The sequence below is a fragment of the Hemiscyllium ocellatum genome, chromosome 49, assembly GCF_020745735.1.
Source record: "Hemiscyllium ocellatum isolate sHemOce1 chromosome 49, sHemOce1.pat.X.cur, whole genome shotgun sequence".
Classification (NCBI taxonomy): domain Eukaryota; kingdom Metazoa; phylum Chordata; class Chondrichthyes; order Orectolobiformes; family Hemiscylliidae; genus Hemiscyllium; species Hemiscyllium ocellatum.
In genome coordinates this window covers 9,808,859-9,830,952 of record NC_083449.1, presented here as the reverse complement: position 1 = coordinate 9,830,952, position 22,094 = coordinate 9,808,859, and the positions used below count along the sequence as shown (strand labels likewise).

General features: G+C 42.5%; 1 protein-coding gene across 1 annotated transcript; it reads left to right on the top strand.

Moving 5' to 3' along the window:
• Positions 1–474: 474 nt before the first annotated feature.
• Positions 475–20,504, top strand: LOC132837329 (high affinity immunoglobulin epsilon receptor subunit alpha-like). Its single transcript, XM_060856995.1, has 6 exons — positions 475–597; positions 7,443–7,578; positions 11,855–11,884; positions 15,582–15,857; positions 19,649–19,936; positions 20,419–20,504. The coding sequence occupies exons 2-6, from the start codon at positions 7,548–7,550 to the stop codon at positions 20,502–20,504; spliced, it is 711 nt and encodes a 236-aa protein (XP_060712978.1). The 5' UTR covers positions 475–597; positions 7,443–7,547.
• Positions 20,505–22,094: the final 1,590 nt, after the last annotated feature.

Below are 22,094 nucleotides of genomic sequence, written 5' to 3'. Positions count from 1 at the left end.
ACAACTCAAAGCTTGTAACTTGTGCTGATGCATTTTCATCTATTTTCTTCCTCTCTGCTGCAGGTGACAAGGCCATCACTTAATTGTGGATATATCAGAAATGTTGAGATGTTGCCTCCAGTTGGAATGACGTATGTGGAATGTTGCACAGTGCCCTCACATTAATAAAAAAACAGTTCTGCCTATTGCATACTGCAGAATGAGATACAATTCTAAAAAAAGTGCTAATCCCCATCCATCTGCAATAGCAATTTGGTTTGACTTTCTTGCAAGTTTTCTTTTATTATTTCCATTGAGCCAAGCAATTGCGACATTGCTTTCACGCATATTGTTAAAAAAGACACTGCACTGACTGTGCTGGAAGTCCATTTGTAGATAAAAAAATATAAAAAGGGAAGTGTCGAAATAAGAAAGTAGTGTGCAGATTCCTGCAGAGTTTGTCAGTGCAATTCCCACACTCTGTGGAGAGAGAGAGATACTTGGAGAGGCTGCTAGCTTCAGGAGTGTTTCTGTTCTGGGAAGAATTGACACCTTTTCCTTTTTGTTGTGAGCTGTTATGTGCAAATATTAGCTGGATTCTCCTGTTCCATCACGATAGTAAGTAACACATTAAATGGTTTATTAAGTGTCTAAATTCTAGCACAAATTCAGTGGGAAGCATTGTCAGATGATGTAGAATTTCTATAGAACTCTGTTGCTGTCGAAATAGGGGTTTTTTTATACACAGGTTAAGAGTTAATGTTTATGATTGGAACATTTTTTTTTACTTTTAAATCTCACCGGAGTAACTCCGTCCTTAACAGTATGTTCAGCAACAAATCCTTGCAATTAATAATTGATATTTTTCCCCCGACAGGATGATGTCTGAAAGGTGGTCAGATACATTAAACCAGGGCTCAGCAGTTACATTGTTAAAGGAATGGTGAAATTTTGATGGACGTGTACTCTTTTGGGGGTCTATCTTAAACAATAGTGTCTTTACTGCAACATTGTTAAACATAGTGTTCAAACTTTAAGCAGGAAATGTCTTATCTGTATGTCTATCTATTCATCTAATCTATCTTATCCAATCTATCTCTCTTCACAGACATAATTTCTTCACTTAGACTCCAATTTACTTGGAGTGTACATGAAATAGCAGAGTTGCTAATGTAGCTTTTCTGGGCCAGGAGTTAAATAAAAACGTGTTGAAGCTGTCATTTACAGAAACACAAAATTGTCCGATATTCTTACTAGACATACTTGCTTCGATTTGGCTTGACACAGTCATTGTTAATCTTCAGTCCCTCCCTGAGACAAAGGACAGCTCGGATCTAATCTCACACATTACATTTTCTTTGCCACCGCATTAATTTAGAGAACAAACTTTTGAGCTAGCAAGTCTATAAATTGCGCATTTTCGAGCAGAGATTCATGATTAGGGAAGGAAAGTACTTGAGAAAATTTCTGAGAATATTAAGAAACATGAAGGGCTGCTTTCGCAACAGAGAAACATGCAAACATGAGTGGGCCATTCAGCCCCTTGAACCTGCTGTGGTATTGAACATGATCAGGGCTGAACAAGTATTTTTTATGCATTTTACATACCTCATTCCAATAACCCAATTAACAATCAATATTCATTAATCTACCAGCCTCTATCTTAAACATACACAGAGAAAGTGTGACCCAGACTCCTGCAGGCACAGAACTCTAAAGGATCACAAACCACTGAGCAAAACAAAATAAACTCTCTTCTCGGACCAAAGTCCCCCTTGTTCCAAGATCCTCCCTGGCTCTCGTTACCCTTAAGAAGCAAACATTAAACCTGTATCTACCATGTCCCTCCCTTTAAGAGTTGGGTTACTATATTTTCAATGTTATCATTGCTCATCTGTCCAATCCCTCAATAACACAGGCCCAGTTTGACCACTTGCTCTTTATGTGATATCATCCCCAAATCAAGGAAAACCTGCTGAGTCTTCATGGCTCTTGCTCTATAAAAATACCATCTGAGGTACCAAACTGCACACAGTCCTGAAGGTACATCCTAACCGAAGTCTGATGTGTTTGAAACAAGACTTCACTGCTCCTGTGCTCAAATCCTCTTGGAATAAAGGCTCACATCCCATTAGCCTTCCTACAAACATTAAGCATTAAGCAAGGCATCAGAGATTTCTGTTGTAAGGATTCATCTGTAATCCTGGGTGACTTCAATTTGCATTTGGATTGGACAAAACGAACTGGTGGACTATTCCAATGAGTATGGGTGTATATGTGTGTTTTTGACACGCATTCATGTATAAGATGTGATTGTTGCTGGCTGGCCGGTATTTACTGCTCATCCCTAGTTATCCTTGGTGGTGGTGAGCTGCTTTCTTGAAGTTTGCGTGTGATTGAGAAAGAGATGATTCTTCTGACCAAAACCTTGAGGAACCAATGAGCCAACAGACTGTTCTAAATAGAATATGTTGCAATGAGAAATCATAAACTAACAAGCTTGTTATGTACAGTTCCCGTGGGGAAGACGGACCATAATAGGCAGCATTCTTCATCAAGACGAAGGGCCAAGTTGTTGAACTAGAAACTGGCATCCTGAATCTAAATAAAGGGAACGATGAGTGTAAGAGACACAAATTGGCAAGGATGGATGTGAGCCATGTTAAAGTGGTTGATGGTGGATAGGGAATGGTTCATATTTAAAGATGGCACCCTATCAATTTACTAATTTCTGTCTGATGCAAGCGAAAAAGGAGGAAAGGTGACTCTGGTATGAGTTGCAAAATTGATTCTGGAGAGTATAGAAACAAACAGCAGAGACGTAAGATTGCTTGAGAAAATAAAACGGCAAGCCTAAGGATAGGGAGCATTTTAGAAATCAAGGATAATAAATGGTCAAGAGTAGAAAATAGTGTAGGACAGTAAAATTGTAGTGAACATAGAAATTGGCTGTAAAAACATCGATAAATATGTGAGAATAACGAGTCTGTAAAGATAAATGTAGATCTAGCGCAGTAAGGATCCAAGTGAAATTATACTGGGGAACAAAGAACTGGCAGAAGATTGGGGCATGTATTTTACTTCTGTCTTCACAAAAGAGGACTCAAGAGGACAGAAATGTTAGAGAACCAGAAGTTGAGTGGAAGGGTAAAAATGATTAGGAAGGAAGTGGTGCTGGGTTATGTAATGATGCTAAAGGTAGACAAATCACTAATACCTGATCATCTATATCTCGGAATAGTGAATGAAGGTCACTTGGAAACATTAAAGTATTAAGAACAAAGGAGAATACAGCATGGGAACAGGTCCTTTAAACCTCCAAAATTCCACTAACACATTTTGCCATTCTATACTAATCTGTATTGATTAGTATACAGATGTATACAGGATCTCTGGTCCTTCCAATGAATGCATTTGTCGAGGTGTTTTTTGAATGTAGCTCTTTTCTCAGCTTCCACCACCATCTCCGGCAATGGATTCCAGGTACACATTATCCCATGTGTGAAAAACTTGCCTTGTGCATCACTTTCAGACATTCCCACCACCCTCCCTCAGCACCTGTCTCCTCGTGTCTCCTAGTAATTGACCCTATCACCCAGGGGGAAAAAAAAAGCCTCATACCTCCCATTCTATCCATCTTTTTCACAATCTTATTAATTTCTATCAGGTCGTCCCTTGGTGTCCTGCAGGCCAATGAAACTAAACCCAGTCGATCCAACCTTCCTTCATAGCTAAAATCCCACCTACCAGGCAACGTCCTTGTAAACCTTTTCCAAACATTTTCCAAAACATTCACATCCTTTTGATCGTGTGGTGACAAGAACTCTACACAATATTCCAAACGTGGCCTAACTAAAGTTGTTTGGAGCTGCAGCATAACCTGCCTACCCTTATCCTCAATGCCCCTTCCAATGAAGGCAAGCATGCCTTCATTGCTATCTTATAGCAATTTTTTTGCTATAGCCTTTTTTGCTATCTTATTGTTGCACCTGCCACACAGTGTGTTTAAGTTCTTATATTCAGCAAAGGAACTGAGAGTTGAACCTTAATAATGATACACAATAATACTCATTTATTTGACACAATTAAAGTTAGAACAATAAAGTTTACTATAAACTAACGATACACACTACAAACAATCTTATACTTTTCTTAATTTTGTATGATCAAATACCACTACACTTGAACTTGGCCAGGCTCCATGTGGTGTCTTCCTCTTCTTCCATGGTCTTGGATGTGTCTTCTCTTTCGGTGTTATTCTTGAGTTACTGCGCTGAGTGGGACTTTGCAGCAATTCTCACTGTTCTGAATCTTTATGCCCTTTTGGAAGTGTCTTGAAGATCTACTAATAGATTGATCAGGCTTCTTATCCTGTTCGATCAGACCCAACCAGGTGTTGGTACTTTCATGACAGTGTGGCCCTGAGGTGTCCATTATCATAGGTACTGGGTGCACACAGACCCCTCCAAATCAGGGTGCTGGGTGCCTCTGTGTCTAGCGAATGACTTGATGCTCCTGATTGTCCAAGGGGCGACATTCCATTGTCACGTTCAGTGTCCAACTCCAGGTGTGTATTGCAGGGTCAGCAGCTGTCAGGTTTGTTTGCAAACTGTCTGTGGGCAGCTGTAGTCTGTCAGTATTCTGCAGCCTGTCTGTATTCTGTAGCATGTGGATTAATACAATCATTTAGTCAAGGCTGGTTTCCATTTCCCAACATGCTTTAATTTATGGCCACTATATTGAAGTTCATCATAAATGAATTATTTTGGGCAGCCTGTCCAGCCACATTATCTACCTGCACTGCCACACTGCCACTGTGGACCCGTACACCCAGGTCAATACAGCACAGAATTCTGCCATTCACAGTATAATTTCCATCTGTACGTGAATTCCAAATACCATATTGTCCAATTCCATCCGTCATTTTTTTTTGCCCGTGCTCCAGCTGATGTAGATCTTGCGATATCCTCTAACAATCTTCCTCATCATCTTTAAATCCACCAAACTCTGTAATGTCCACAAACTTACTAATTAGACCATCCACATTTTCCTCCAAATCATTCATGTGGATCATGAACATCAGTGGTCCCAGTACTGATCCCTGTCAAACACAACTAGTCACAACCCTCCATTCCGAAAAGCATCTATCCACTGCTACCCTCTCCTGTGTCTTTAGAATATGTCTGATAGATTGCTACTCTCTTTCCTTTTTACATAACCACAGAAGCTTGTTTTGTGTATTTTTATTTTCACAATAAACGTTCTCTGTTTTAAACACCATCTGTGTGTTCCTGAAAGATGGCCAAATCTCTGACTTATCTCGATATTTTTCCACTTTGTCTGTCTTAAGATTTGAATTGAACAGTGCTCATTGACCGCCTTTTCCAACCATGTGTGATTCTGATTTCTTGTTGAGTTCTGCTTTTTAACCTGATTTTTTTTTTACTCTCACTGATAGTTTTGAAGCATCTGCTTCCAACTTTGACCCTGCTTATCCATGGAGATTCTCCTTGTTCCATTTTCGTAGCCCCCTCCGATAATGATTAGAACGAGGTCAGCCAGGTGGACCTCATAGAGTCTGAGTTCCCTGATTGGGGCTGATGGTCTTTGTCCAATCAGGGAGTCCTGGCTAACAGATATGAACAGGAATATCAGGAGTTCTGTTCACTTTGGGAGGTGACTCAGTTTAGCTGGGTCAGTGTACTATGCACATGTAAGTAAAGGGTGAATTGGTGACAGGATCCTGGTCTTCATGGAGTAATTTCAGTGGTGATAAGGGAACAGCGTACTCCTAAAGTGATTTACTTGCAAGAGTTGTCTTTAAATTGGGGTAAACATTTCTGGCATTATGCTGCTATTTGTGAAGCTTGACTTGTCAGTTCCTGCCAAAGACTGGGCACAGTATGTAGGAAGAGAGACATTGGGGCAGATGCAAAGCAATATGTAATTCTCCTGACATCGATTCGACATTTTCATTTAAAACCTCACTCACCTCTTGGCCCTCTGCATGTAGGTAACCTTGCTGATCTTTAAGAGGCCCTATTCTCTTCTTAGATACTCTTTTGTCCTTCATGTACTTTGAATTCTCCTCTACCTTATCTGCCAATATCTTTTCATGTCCCCTTTTCACACTACTGATTTCTCTCTTAAACACACTCTGACACCCTATATACTCTTCAAGGAAGTCACTGGATTGCAGCTGCCTATAGTTCTTATTAACACTTCTGAGACTTGCCCTGCCTTATTTCACAAGAGGCGGTCAACGTTTGCTTTTTATCTAATAGGGCCATGTATACACTCGTGAGAAATTCTTCCTGAACGCATTCACATTTCTCTACAGCCAAGTCCTTAACACTTTAGCAGCCCCAGTCGATGTTAGGAAAGTGAAAGCCCCTATGATTACCGTAATATTATTCTTGCAGCTCTCTGTGATCTCCTTATATATTTGCTCTCAATCTCCCTCTGTTGGGGGAAGCCTGTAGTAGGTGCCATTAAAGTGATCTTGCCCTTTTTATTTCTCAGTTCTACCCATATAAACTCAGTGAATCATCCCTAAAGGATGTCTTTCCTCAGGACTGCTGTGATGTTCTCCCTCATCAAAAATGAACTCACCCTGCTTTCTCGCTTCGCTCTGTAACCTTCCTATAACATCTGTTCCCCGGAACATTGAGCGATCAGTTCTGTCCCTCTCTCAGCCATGTTCCTGTAATAGCTGTAATATACCAGTCCCATATAACAATCGATGCCCTCAGTTCAGTTGCCTTACCAATCAGGCTTCCCACCTTGAAATAAATGCAGTTTAACAAAGATTTCCCTTGTTTCCTGCCATGCCTGTCTCTGTTCTGTCTAATATTAGGATTACCAACACTACCTTTGCCTTTGAATTGCTGTCATTATCTTCTGTACTGACCGCAACCTTCTCTTTCATCTCCACAATGCTTTGGATCCCACTTCCCGACCAGACCAGATTAAACCCTTCCCGGTGGCTTGAGCAAATCTCTCTGCCAGAATATTGGTCCCCCTCTAGCTTGAATGCAATCTATCCCTCTTGTACAGGAGATCTAACCGAGGGTTATAAGATGCTGAAGAGGTGATTGGCAAAGAGATGGAGAAAGAATGCTTCCTTGTGTGGTGTAATCTAAAACGAGATTGTTTCAGGACAATGGGATGGGACAGATTGGAAACAGAAATGGGGAGGAATGGCTGATCCTATTTCGCCCCAAGAACTGGATGGGGGGAAGGGAGCTCACCCAAAGGGTTAGTTTCTGTCTGTCGGTGACGAGGAATTTCTTCTCTCCAGAAGGAGTCAATCTTTGGAATTAGTTACCACAGAGGGCTGTCGAGCCTGCATCGTAGAGTGCATTAAGGCTGAGATTTTTAATCATGGTGGGGGGGGAGGGGGAATGGAGGGTAATGAAACGTCCTACTGACTGACGACTGTGTCCCACCTCAATCTGTCTCAGACCATTTGGCAGCCCACTTCCCTGCCATCAGCAGGATCAGACAAGCAGGAAACAGCAGACTGAGTCATTGAGTGAATATACACATCGATCAGACAGAGCACTGTGATGGAGATCTTCCCTGCTCTCTTACTGCTCGGTACGTATCTCCAGATTTTATCACTATTTCAGGGTGGATGTAAGGAATAAATCTGTCATTCAGCTCCTGTCCTCAGCTCAGTGTACAATGGGAATGTGAACAGAGGCACAATCCTATTGTGTACAGACAGCAGTGCACGTGTGTGCTGGCATTGCCCAGACTGTTTAACAAATACGTACACACACACACACACACACACACACTCACACACACACGTGCACACACTCACTCATTCACACACTCTCACACTTACACACACTTGCGCTCACACACTTTCCAACACTGTTGTTCTCCCACACAGACACCCTTTTCCATGCACTCTCACAATCTCTCACACTTTTCACGCACAGTCTCCCTCTCTCAAACTCTCATCCAAACGTTTTCTCAAACACACTCGTGCAGGAGAGAGAGTGTGAAGGTGCGAGTGAGAGAGTGAGGGTGCAAGAGTGAGGTTGTGAGCGTGAGAGAGATAGAGAGAGAGAGAGTGTACGGTGAAAAAGAGATTGAGGGTGCAGGAGAGAGAGAGACTGTGTGTGAGTGTGCAGAAGAGAGGGAGTGATGGCACGAGAGGGAGAGTGAGGGTAGAGAGGAGGGACAGAGAGTGAGGGTGTGTGGGAGAAAGGGAGAGTGAGGGTGCGGGGTAGAGACAGAGAAAGTGAAGCTGTGGGAGAGAGTGTAGGTGCAGGAGTGAGAAAGAGTGAGTTACGGAGTGGGGAAGAGAGAGAGACTAAGAATAGGAGAGACTGAGAATGTAAGGGAGAGAGAGAATGTAAGGTTGTAAGAGAGAGAGAGTGTGAGAATGTGGCAGAGAGCGGGAGAGTGTGAAGGTGCGGGAAATGGAGAATGAGGTTGAGGGAGAGAAAGACAGAGTGTGAGGGTGCAGGAGAGATACAGGAAGAGTTAGGGTGCAGGACATAAATGGAGCGAGTGAGGGTATGAGAGAGAGAGTGTGAGGGTGTGGGAGAGAGAGTGTGAGGGTGCAGGAGAGAGAGAATGATGGTGCGGGGGGAGCTAGAGAGAAAGAGGCTACAAGAGAGAGAGCACAATTAAAGACAGGCAATAAATGCTGGTCTCGTCAGCAATATCCAAATCCCATGAGTGTATAAAGGTAATGCATGTGTTTGTGAGTACACATGTGCTGGTGTACATGTAAATGAATATGCATGATTGAATTGTAGAATTTGGAAAACAAAGACAAAATTTTGATCAAGAGCAGGACAATGAGTTTAAAATTGCAGGGAACATTAAAATTGACTGTAAAAGCTTCTGCAAGCATGTGCAGAGAAAAGTATTTATGAAGATAATTGTAGGTCCATTGCAGTCTGAATCGAAGGGATATTATCATGGCAGAAGATTTGAATGCATAATTTGGTTATGTATTCTCAAAAGAGGGAAATAAATCATCTCCCAGTAAATGTTAGATAACCAACATCTATTGAGAGGAACTGAAGGAAATCAGTAATAGCAGGGAAATAGTTATGGGGAAATTAGTGGGATTGAAGATCAATAAGTCCTGAGGGACTCTTAATTGATATCTTAACATTCTTAAGAAAGTGGAACTGGACATAATGGGTTCATTGTCGATCATGCTTTAAGATTCTATAGACTTTGGAACAATTCCCACATATTGGCGTAGAGGTAAGGCAATCCCTCTGTTATAAAAAGTAGGCTGCAGAGAGAGACAAAAATAAACACTGAGTATTACAGACCAGATAGCTGAACATCAGATAGTAAGGGGAATTCTGGGAATACCTATAAAAAGGCGTGATGACAGAACACTTAGAAAGCATCGAAGCCATTGGATAAAGCCAGAATGGGTTATGAGAGGCAGAAGAATCTTAATAAATCAACCGTCATTTTCTGAGGGTCTAAGGATAAGTAAGGAAGAAGCAGTACATGTAGCTTATTTGGCTTTTTTCAGAAGACATTTGAGACGAGGTTTATGTGCAAAGTGAAAGGACAAGAGTTTGATGGTAGTATATTGATGTAAATTGAGAATTAGTTGACAGACAAGAGAGAGAGTGGGAATAAATGTGTCTTTTAGCCAAGAGGCAAATCATGACTAGTGGGATACTGCAGGAACTAATACATGGGCCCCAGCCAACCTCAATATATATTAATGAAGGAGCCAATTGCAACAGTTCCAAGTTTTCTCATGACACAAAACTGGCCAGGATTGTGAGGAGGATGCAAAGGAAGTGATTTAGACAATTTGAGTGAGTGGGCAAACACATAGCAGATGCAGTACAACGTGGCTAAAAGTGAAACAGATGTGGAGAAACATAAAGTGAGTATGATTGAAATGGGGACAAACTGGGAATTGGTGATAGACAAAGGAATCTGAATGGAGAGATAATTGTCGAGATTTGAAAGGAACCAAGTGAAATGAAGACAAAATGGGGAATCAGGGGGTGGCATGGTGGCTCAATGGCTAGCACTGCTGCCTTATAGCACCAGGGACGCAGGTTTGATTCCACCTTCGGGCAACTGTCTATGTGGAGTTTGCACATTCGGCCCATGTCTGTGTGGTTTTCCTCCCAGTGCTCCAGTTCCCTTCCAAAACCCAAAGCTGTGCAGATTAAGTTGAATTGACCAAGGGGAATTACCCTTAGTGTCCAGGGATGTGTAGTCTAGATAGGTTCGCCATGACAAGTGAAGGGTTAGGTTAGGGAGATGGGTCTGTGTGTGATTCTGTTTGGAAGATTGGTGTGGGCTCATTGGGCTGAATGAACTATTTCCACATTATAAGGATTCCATGGATATGGCTTTAGATACAGGATCAGCTGTGATCCTACTCAATAGTGCAGCAGGCTTGAGGGTCCGAATGGATACTTTGAACCCAATCACATTAGTAATTGATGTGTCTTTTTAATGCATTCGCAGGATGTAGGCATTGCTGGCTGGGCCCAGCATTAGTTGCAGATATTTATAAATTATAAATTATAAAATCCCATCTCACTTCTCCATCTCTCCATCTTCTCATCCCTCTCTTTGCCTCCCCCTTCCATTTTTTCTCCCACGTTCACTCTGTCTTTACCCATTCTCTCTCTTTTGTCTTACTTTCTAATATCTGTCTATCCCCATCTCTCACATTCTTTATCACTGTGTTTTTTCTCTCTTACTCTGTAAACACTCTACCGCGGTTTCTATCTGAACACTATATCACTGTCTCTCATGTTTTACTTTCTTTCTCTCCCTCTCTTTCACACACACTCTTTTGTCATACTCTCTCGACCCACCAGCTCTGTCTCTCCTCCTTCCTCTTACTTAATCTCCCTATCTCTCTCTAACACACCATTCTCGCCCATCTCACTTTCCTCCCTCACTCTCTCTTCCCTCTATCTTGTTTTTCCACCTCCCTGTCCCATCTCACTCATCTCGCCTTTTCCTCCCTCTCACAGTGTCTCTATCTATCCCCCACCCTTCTATCTCTCTCTTCCTCCTTCTTTCTCTCGCTCCCTCTCCGTGTTTCCCTGTTATTGTCCTTGCTTCTCTCCTTATTTACCCCTCTTCTATCCTGTCTCTCTCCGTTTCTCCAACTTGCTCACTATGCATTCCTTGATGTTTATCCCTTCCAACTTTCTATCTGTTTCCCTCTCTCCACCTCTCACTCAAGTATATAAGCACACTTTCTCTCTCACACACAGACCCCTCTCTCTCAGGCATTAGCGGGTACTGCAGATGCTTGAGATTCGAGTTAAAATTAGAGTGGTGCTGGAGAGGCGGAATCTGAGGAGCAGGAAAATCAACGTTTCGGGCAAAAGTCCTTCATCAGGAATCAACTCCTTTCTCTCTCAAATAAACAGACTCCTCTCTTTCTCATACACATACACATACACAGACTCCCCTATCTCTTATACACAGACACCCCTCTCTCTTTCTCTCTCTCTCTCTCTCTCATTCTCTCACACAAACACACACATGCGCACTCTTACAGGCACATGACCTCACTCCTATATGTATACTGACTCACACAGGCATACGCTCTCACTCTGTCTCACTCTCTCACGCGCACGCACTCATACACTGTTTCTCACGCACACACAATTTTTCTCACACACATAAAAATGCACATGTGACCTCAAAAAATGAGTCTGAATATGTATCACTGCTGAGCAAATTAAAGCAAGGGCCCTCATGTCAAGGCATAGGACCACAGTAGGCCATTCGGCCCATCGAGTCTGCCCTGCCATTCGATGAGGTCATGGCTGATCTGATCATCCTCAATTCCACTTCCCATAAAACTTATTGATTGTGTCTAATTGTGTGTTTTCAGAGCAAGTGATGATTCTACAAATACGAGAAGGTATGTTAAAGTTCAGTGTGCCTTCCTTTCATGTTGAAGAACCCCACAGTGTCTGCACTAGCGTCAGTGTTCACATTATGGAAAACAAAGTCTTGCAGGTTTGGGAGATCTGAAACAAACACAAAGTGTTAGATAAGCTCAGCAGGTCTGGCAACATCTGTGCACTGAGAGGGAGAGAGAAAAACACAGTTAATATTTTGTGTCCATCACACTCCTGACTTAGAGTCATTGAGCTGTACAGCACAGAAACAGACCCTTCGGTTCAACTCGTCCACACTGACCATAGAACATAGAACATCACAGCGTAGCAGAGGCCCTTCGAACCTCGAAGTTGCACCGATCTGTGGAACGACTCTTAAGCCCACATATCCTAAACTATTCCATTTTCATCCATATGTCTATGCAATGACCATTTCAATACCCTTAAATGTGGTGACTCTGCTCTTGTTGCAAGCAGCACATTCCATGCCTCATACTACTCTGAATAAAGAAACTACCTCTGTCATCTGTCCCTATATTTTTCATCACTTAATTTGAAGCTATAGCCATCGCCATCCGAGGAAAAAGGCTCTCACTGTCCACCCTGTATAACACTCTGATTACCTTTAATGCCTCAATTAAGTTATTTTCAACTTACTTCTCCCCATGAAAACAGTCTCAAGTCCCTCAGCCTTTCCCCAGAAGACCTGACCTCCATATCAGGCGACATCCAGTAAATCTCTTCGGAACCACTTCCAAAACTTCCACATCCTTCCTATAACGTGGTTACCAGAACTGCACGCAATAATCCAAGTGCAGCCACTCCAGAAGTTTGTACAACTGCAGCATGACCTCATGGCTCCAAAACTCGATCCCTCTACTAACACACCAAATGCTTTCTTAACAACCCTATCAACTTGAGTGACAACTTTCAGGGATCTGTGCACATCGAAACCAAGATCTCTCTGCTTATTCAAGAATATTACCATTAGCCTAGTACTCTTTATTCCTGTTGCTCTTTCGAAAGTGAATCACCTCACACTTTTCTGCATTAAACTCTATTTGCCACCTTTAAGCCCAGTTCTGCACCTTATCTATACCCCTCTGTAACTGCAACATCATTCAGTACTATCCACAACGCTACTGACCTTGATGTCATCCACAAATTTACTAACTCATCCTTCTATGCCCTGATCCAGGTAATTTATAAAAATGACACACAGCAGTCGTCCCAAAGCCAATCCTTGCAGTACACCACTAGTCGCTGAACTCCAGAATGAACATTTCCCATCAAACACCACCCCCATCTTCTTTCAGGTAACCAGTTTCTGATCCAATCTACTAAATTATCTTTAATCCCATGCCTCTGTGTTTTGTACAAGATCCCACCGTGGAGAAGCTTATCAAATGCCATATTGAAATGTATATGCACCACATCAACCACTTTATCCTCACCCATCTTTTTTGTCATCTTCTCAAAGAACTCAATAAGGTTTGGGAGGCACGACTATCCTTCACAAAACCATGCTGACTATCTCTTATCAATGTACTGCTCTCCAGATGAATACAACTCATATCTCTTATAATCTTTTCCAAAACTTTACACAAAACCGATGAAAGGCTCATTTTTCTACAATTGCCATTCTTGTCTCTACTCCACTTCTTGAACAAGAGGACAACATTTGCTACCCTCCAGAAATCCTACATTAATCTATCCCATTTGCCACAACTAGGCCAATATCCTTCTAAACCCGTGCTATTCATAAACCATCCACATGCCTTGTAAATCTTGCAATTGTACCTAGCTTCACCATTTCCTCTGGCAGCTTATTCCATGCATTCAACACACTCTTCATGAAAAGGGTCTCCCTCAGGTCCCTTTTAAATCTTTTCCCTCTCAGTTTAAACCTATGCCCTCTTGTTTTGTACTCCCCGAAACTGGGGATAATACCTTGGCTATTCACACACTCTATGCTCCTCATGATTTTATGAACTGCTGTCATGTCACCCTTCAGCCTCCAACATTCCAAAGAAAATAGTCCCAGCTCCTTCAATCTCTCCGCACAGCTCACACCCTCCAACCCTGGCAAAACCCTTGTTAATCTTTTCTCAAACTTCTCAACATTTTGCGGCTATCAGTATTCTCAATGTGGCTGAACCCATGCCCTATATAGCCATGACATGACCTCCCAACCCCTATATTCAATGCATTTACAATTAAAGGCCAGAGTACCAAATACCTTCTTCACCTTGTCCCTCACCTGCAATGCTATCTTCAATGAACTACGAACCTGCATTCCAAGGTCTCTTTGTCTGGTAACACTCTCAGAACCCTGCCATTACGTGTGTAAGTCCTACCCAAACTTGCGTTATGAAAAAGCAACACATCACATTTATCTAAATTTAACTCCATCTGCCACTCTTCAGCCTATCTGATCAAGGTCCCGTCGTACTCTGAGACAACTTCCTTCACTGTCTACTTTGCCATCAACTGTGTTGTTGTCTGCTATTTTATAAACTATACTTCCTATATTCACATCCAAATCATTTAAATAAGGAAAAACAGCCGATGCAGCACCGATCCTTGTGGCATCCTGCTAATCCCAAGCCTTCTCTCTGAAAACCAATCCACCACCTTCTGTCTCCTACCTTTCTGCCAATTAAGCGTCCAATGGCTAGCTCTCCCTATATTTCATGTGATCTAACCTTGCTCAACAGTCTATTAAGCAGAACCTCGTCTAACACCTTGCTGAACTCCAGATAGACAACATCCACCACTCTACCTTTATCAATCCTTTTTTCTCTCTTCTCCAAAAATTCAATCAAGATATTGAGATACGATTTTCCCCACACAAAACTATGCTGCCTGTCACTGCACCTTGTTGATAGTGGACAGGCTTTGGGGAGTCTAAAGGTGAGTTACTCACAGCAGGCTTCCCAGCCTCTGACCTGCTCTTGTAGCTATTGTGTTTACATGGTGAGTCCAATCCATTTTCTGGTCAATGGTATACCCAGGATATTGATCGTGGGGGGAATTCAGTGATGATATTAATATTGAAAGTCAAGGGCCATTGGCTAGATTATCTCTTGACGGTCATCCCCATGATGTTGATAATGGGTGATTCAGTGAAGCTAACACCAATGAGGGAACGATGATTAGATTTGCTTTTAATGATAGCAACTCAGCTATTGTTGTGGAGCGGGGTGGATGGGTGACAATGGTTATGATGTCTCAACATAGCCTCCAGAATGTTGATAATGGGGAAAATGAAGGGAATGATGGTTAAGTTATCCCTCAATAGTAACCCCAGCATGTTGATAGTGTGGACTTCAGTGATAATAACACAATAGAACACCAAAGGGAGATGGTTCAATTCTCTCTCAATAGTAAACCTCCCCCGCTCCCACTGATAGTGTGATGGATGCAGTCATGGTAATATCTTTGAAAGTGAAGGGGCTGGTGAGATTCTCTCTCACTGGTAACCCCTAGATATTGATATTGAGGCAATTCAGAAATGGTAACAATTCAGAGAATGTCAACGGGTGATGGTTCGATTCTCTCTTATTGGAGATAGTCGTTGTCTGGAAATTGTGAGTTGGGAATGTTACTTACCACTCATCAGCCTAAGCCAATTTGAGTTGTCTGAGTGGCAAGCTAATACAGCAAGCAAATTTCAGTGCTTCCCATTGTGGTTGTGTATGTTTTTCTCTGAATTAGGTTCCACAGTGGAGACTGGAGCACCTGTACTAACGATGGAGCCAATGTGGGACAGATTCTTACCGGGCGACCGGATCACTCTTAGCTGCAATGCCGGTCGGGAGCTTCATTCGACGACCTATAAATGGATCATAAACAAAACTACCAAAGAGTTCAGGGAGAAGACGTACATCATTGAGGCTGCTACAAAGGAGGATGATGGGGAGTACAGATGCCAATATTCCACATCGGCGCATACAACACCCTACAGTAACAGCATTCTTGTGAGAGTATCCTGTGAGTTGGGGTGTGTTTCTAATAACTCCCAAAGATAGACAGGGGTAGGAATAGTAAAGATGTTGGTCTTCTCATGGGTTAGCATCAGTGCAGCTGTGAAGCATAAAGGTTTGCGGGTCTTCACTAAATCGATTGACGGTGCCTTCCACACCCCCACATCCCACCCCCAAACTTTCTCAGGCATTGCTGCCACAATGTGAGTCACATGCCCTTGTACTGGGCAGCTTGCCCACTTGAAAGTTGGAGGCAATTGGTTCTGGAAAGGGAAAGGGAAGGGCTAAGAACAGGCAGCAGTCTCCCAGAAGGACTCTTCTGATGATGGGAAGTGAGTGGGTGGCATTGTTTCAACAGATACCATCTCATGTGCAGATCTCACTGAGCCTGGATCACTGTTACCCAGCGGATCTCGTAGGAAAGCGGGGGGATTCAAACTCACCCTTTTTGTTGTCACCCTGGTCCACTTGATTGCTAATCTGTGATATGACCGGTACATATGACCTTGCCCCTGAACTTCAAATATAGTTCGTTATTAAAGCCGTTAAAATGGGGAATGGGCCGGAGACTATCCCATTGAATGACAGAGCTCTCTCAAATGGCTAAATGGCCTACTCCTTCTATTTTCGATATTTCTATCATCGTCACCCAACTCTTGAAGCCTTCGACTTAACTGGCTCCTTCTTTCCATTTCTGTCTTTTCAATGTCATGTTTCATCCACGAGTCTGTTTGAGTGACAGTCTCGCTTTTTCGACGGCGTGAGTGTTTTATTATATATTTTGCACCTCTGAGAATTTTAAGTTTCTATATCAAGCTGTCCTAGCTTGGAGGCTTCACAAATTAAAAGAAAAACAAGAAGAAAACATCCTGCTGGTGCACTCCCAGAGGGAAAATGATCTGAACTGTAACAATCTCTTGCTAAGAGAAAACCAGCTCCCTTCATGAACGAAATTCCTGATTATTTCCCAATTTAAATCAAAACAAAGCTCACAGTTTAATGCAGATACCGTGATATGGACTGAAAAGCATCATACTCCATTAAAGCCCGAGCGCTGAAGTTTCTCTTCTATGGAATCTTAGCTAAATTTAATAACTGCAGATGCTGGAAAGCAGAGTCTAGATTAGAATGGTGCTGGAAAAGCACACCTGTAAACCACTTCTGTGCTCCCCCAAACCCAGCCCATTTCCCCATAACGTTGTTATTACATGGTGCCAACAAGTGTACACAGTACTCCAGCTGAGGTCTAACTGGTGTCTTGTACATATTCAAAATCACCGCCCTGCTGGCAGACTCTACAACTCTATTAATAAAGCCAAAGGCATTGTGTATTTTATTAATCGCTCTCCCCTTGTCATTCCACCTTCATTGATTTGTGGACATGTGCCCCAGCTCCCGCTGCTCCTACACACCTCTGTATAATTGTATCCCCCTACTTTGTATTGTCATTCAATGTTCTTTCCACCAAAGTGCCGCACCTCACACTTCTCTTTACATTGAATGGCATCTGCCACAGCTCTGCCCATGCCACCAATTTGTCAATGTCCTATCGGATTTCCGCACTATTTCTCTTTACAGTTTACGATTGTCCTGGGATTTTATGCAATCTGCAAACTTGGAAATGCTCCCCCTGCAAAACAAGATGCAGATCATCAATTATACATGTCGGGAAAAGAGGAGCCACGACTTCAACTATAACCCTGCCTCTGGCCCTAAAACGTGATCGGGTCAGTGGGCTGAGGAGTGGGAGAAGGAGTTTAATTTGGATAAATGTGCAGTGTTACTTTTTGATAAAACAAACAAAGGCAGAGCTTCTACAATTAAAAGGGCCTTCGGTAGTGTAATTGAATAGAGAGGCTTAGGATTCAGGAGCACAGTTCTTTCAAATTTGTGTCACAGGTTGACAGGATGGTTAAGGTGGCATTTAGCATGTTTGTCTTCATTGCTCAGGCCTTTGAATATAGGGGATTGGATGTCATGTTGAGATTGTAGAGTATGTTGGTGAGGCCTCTTCTGGAGTTCTGTGTCCAGTTCTGGCTTCCCTGTTAAAGGAAAGCTATTATTACGCAGAAGGGGGTTCAAAAAAGATTTACCAGGATGTTGCTGGGAATGGAGGGTTTGAGTTATAAAAATATGTTGGATTGGCTGGAGTGCACGAGGTTGAAGGGTGGTCTTAATAAAGGTTTTCAAAATCACAAGGGGATGGCAGGAATCTTTCCCGAGGGTGGGGGATTTCAAGACTAGTGGGCATATTTTTAAAGTAAGAGGAGAGAAATTTAAGAAGGACATGAAGGACAATTGATTTTACACAGTGTGGTTTGTGTGTGGAATGAACTTCCAGAGGAAGTGATGGATGTGGGTACAGTTGTAAGTTTGAAAAACATTTGGCTAAATGCATGATTTTTAAAAAAAAATGTTTGCAGGGATATGAGCCAAGCTCAGGCAAATGTGGCTAGTTCAGTTTGGGATTATGATCAGCATGGACTTGTTGGACTAAAGTGCCCATTTCTGCGTTGTATGAACCTATGAGTTGACGACTCTATGACGCTGAGCCTGATGCATTCTTTTAATTGTTTTGTAACCCTCTTCCCACTCACTTGACAGTTTCCCTTCCACAGTCAATGCAGGACATTAGGAAATGGTTCTCCTTTCCTAACATTAACAGTGCAGAAAGAATAGTTGATCTCAGCAGTATCTGTTCTGTACATAGCAGGCATTGACTGCTGTATCAGCAGAGCAGTGACTTGTAACACTTGCATTCGCAAATTCTTGAGATGTGGGATCAGGATTAGACCATTCAGCCCATTGCATCTGCTCCATTGTTCAATGATATCGCAATCTGTCTGATCATCTACAACCCTACGCTCCCCAGTCACCCTCAACTCTCCTTCCCAATTAAAATTTTCAGCCTTGGATATACTCAATGATCCAGCTTCAACAGCCCTGTGCGGCAAAGAATTCCACAGAAGGAATTCCTTCTCATCTCCAACTTCAGTAAGTGTTCACCACACCTCCTTATTCTGAGGCAATGCCCCTCTTGTCTCAGGCTCTCCCACACAAGGGGAAACATCCTCTTCTGCATCAATGCTGTAAAAATCTTGAAGAATATTCCATAAGGTCACCTCTCTTTCTTGTAAACTCCAATGAGGACAGGCCCAACTTACTCAATTTCTCCCTCATTAGACAGTCCCTTCCTACCCAGCTCAGCTGAGTGAATCTTCTGTGGACTGCCTCCAATGTTGGTCAAACCTTCCTTAGATGTGGTGCTCAAACTGTTCACTGGATCCTAGCTGTAGTCTGACTAATGTGTTTGCTGTATAGCTTTCGTAAAACTTCCCACCTTTTATAAACCATTTTCTTTGAAATAAAAACAATTTGCGTTCCCTGTATTTGCATGCTAACATTTTTTTTTGTGATTCACAAACAAAGACTCCTCAAATCCCTCTGATCCGTAGCTTTCTGCAGTCTTTCTCCAGTTAAACAATACCCAGCTCCTCTATATTTCCTGTCAATGGGATGCACTGCTCCTGAAAATTACTGATTATTTTTTCCTGTATTTTGGATAGTGGGCTGAAATGGGGAAAAGACACTGCGAAAGCAAACCTCGGTGCCCCTTTTGGAAATTTGTTTTATAATCATAAGTGGAAGGGTTGGCTACACAGCTACTTGGAAAGTCATGTTGGATGATGAGCTGGAGTTGGGGACTTGTTGAGTAGAGACTTTGCTGGCAGCAGCAGCTGATTGGTCTGGTTGGTTCTTACGCCCCGTTATTAATTCAAGCCATTTCTTTCTTGACAGCTCCTGATTCGCTTATGAGTATTGAATCTGAGCCAGAAGCTCTGTGGTATGCACAGACACTGAAGTTGAGTTGTAAATTCACGTTCGGTCCGCAAGATGAATTCATTTATTTGTTTTATCGGGAAGGCTCTGTTGTGGCTGAGATCCAGACAAGAAATAAAAGTGTTTCTTTTGAAAAGGAACGGGTTACGTCTGAGGATACAGGACGGTATCGATGCCAAATGCAGTTTGTTAAGTATCCCAAAGGTCCTGTATACACGTCAGCTTACAAACATGTGGATGTGCAAGGTATGTTTCACTTTAGAATATAAGGGTTAGAAGCTGAACGAGGCCATTCAGTCCCTCCAAAACCTGCTTCCCCCATTCTGTACAACTATGGCTGATCATATCTCAGCCTCATCTCCACCTCCCTGCCCCCCTCTCTTTAACCCGTCATGTTGACTTGAAACAATGGCCAATGTTGAACCCTCAACATGTCCCTGGCATTCTCAATTCCAACATCAGGCTGACTGGTCTATAATTCCAAATGGATGTAGTCTATATGGACTTTAGTGAGGCCTTTGACAAGTTCCTGCACGGCAGACTAGTCACAAAGGTTATGATTCAGGGAGAGCAAGCCTTCTTGGATTCAAATTGGCTCGGTTCTAGGAAGCAGAAAGTAGTGTTTGAAGGTTGTTTCTCAGACTGGAGGCCTGTGAGTTGTGGTATGCCACAGGATTCAGTGCTGGGACATGTGTTATTTGTTATTTACATAAATGATCTGGCTGTAGGTGAACAAGGCATGATTAATAAGTTGGTGGATGATACAAAATTAGAGGTACGGTTGACAGCAAGAAAGGTTATCAACAATTACTGAGGGATTTTGATCAGATGGGGAAGTAGCCTGAAGATTGGCACAATCAAAAATCCTTCTGCCTCCTCCTCGAATTTATTAACTGTTCTGGCATCCCCCACAACCTCTGGGGAGGGCAGAGTGGTGAATTTCTACAGATTCACGCCTCCCTTCCCCGACTCCCAACTTTCAGAAAAGGGATCCCTCCTTATATCTGCTTTCAGTCTGCTCAGCCCCTTATCCTGAAATAATGACCTTTCATTCTAGATTGCCTCACAGGAGGATATATCCTCTCTCCAGTGTCTTTGTCGACCCCACCCCACCGTTTTGCATCTTATATCCCATAATTGGACCTCCTCTCAATCTTCTATACTACAGAGAGTATAGGCCGAAACCATTTAATCTCTCCACATAAGACAAACCCTTGGAATTGATTGAGTGGATCTCTGTTGAACTGCCCCCCAATGCAATTACATCCCTCCTCAAGAAAGTGGACCAAACCACCACACAGTTCTTCAGATGTGAAGACCCTAAGGCCTTGTACAGTTGCCGCAACATTTCCCTACTCAATTACACCATTCTTTCAGCAATTGGCAATTGCCTTCCTTGCTGTAATAAGATTCGTGCACAAGGACACACAGATCCCTCTGCAATAAAATCACTCTGAAGTTTCTCTCCTAGTTGAATAATAAGTTGCATTTCTATTCATTTGACCACAATGGGCAAACCCAATCATACCCGCATCAAATGTCAAATTTTGTCACTATTACCTAACCTATTCCGTCCTATTTATAAATGTCTTATGTCTACCTTGCAACTTGGTTTCCCAACTATTTTAGCTCTATCTGCAAATTTGCCTGGAGTAACTTCTATCCCTGTGTCCAAATCATGAATACAGATTCTAACTAGTTGGAGACAAGGCTTAACTCTGTGAGTTGCACTCATTATATCCCACTCGAACAGAAAAAAGATCCATTTATCCTGACTCTGTTCACTGTTGGCTAGCCAATCCGCTGTCTAAACTAATGTTATTCCCTGAAATTGATATGAATATTAGTTTGAAAGTTCGTTGCATGATTTGATTGATTTAATTCCCATCAAATCTAGAGAGAAATGTACTTCAGCAGTGGAAGGATGACACTGAGTGATTGGCATTATTAAAGCAGTAATAATCTGAGCGGTTAATTCTAGCTGGTAACAGCACAGTTCTACCTCTGATATCAATTGCTGGCTATAATGCTTATGGTTTTACTCACCACCCATCTCCCTAATACTCCCAATTCTGATGTGAGGCTGACTGGCCTGTAATGCCCAATGGATGTTGTCTACATGAATTTTAACAAGGTCCCTGCATGGCAGACTAGTCACAAAGGTTAGGTCGCCTGGAATCCAGGGAAGCCTAACTAATTGGGCTCAAATTTCGCTGAATTCTAGGAAGCAGAGGGTGATGGTTGAAGGTTTTTTCTCGTACTGGAAGCCTGTGACTAGTGGTACGCCACAGGGGTCAGTGCTAGGACCTTTGTTATTTGATATTTACATAAATGGGAGAAAGTAAGGACTGCAGATGTCGGAGATCAGAGCTGAAAAATGCGTTGCTGGAAACGCACAGCAGGT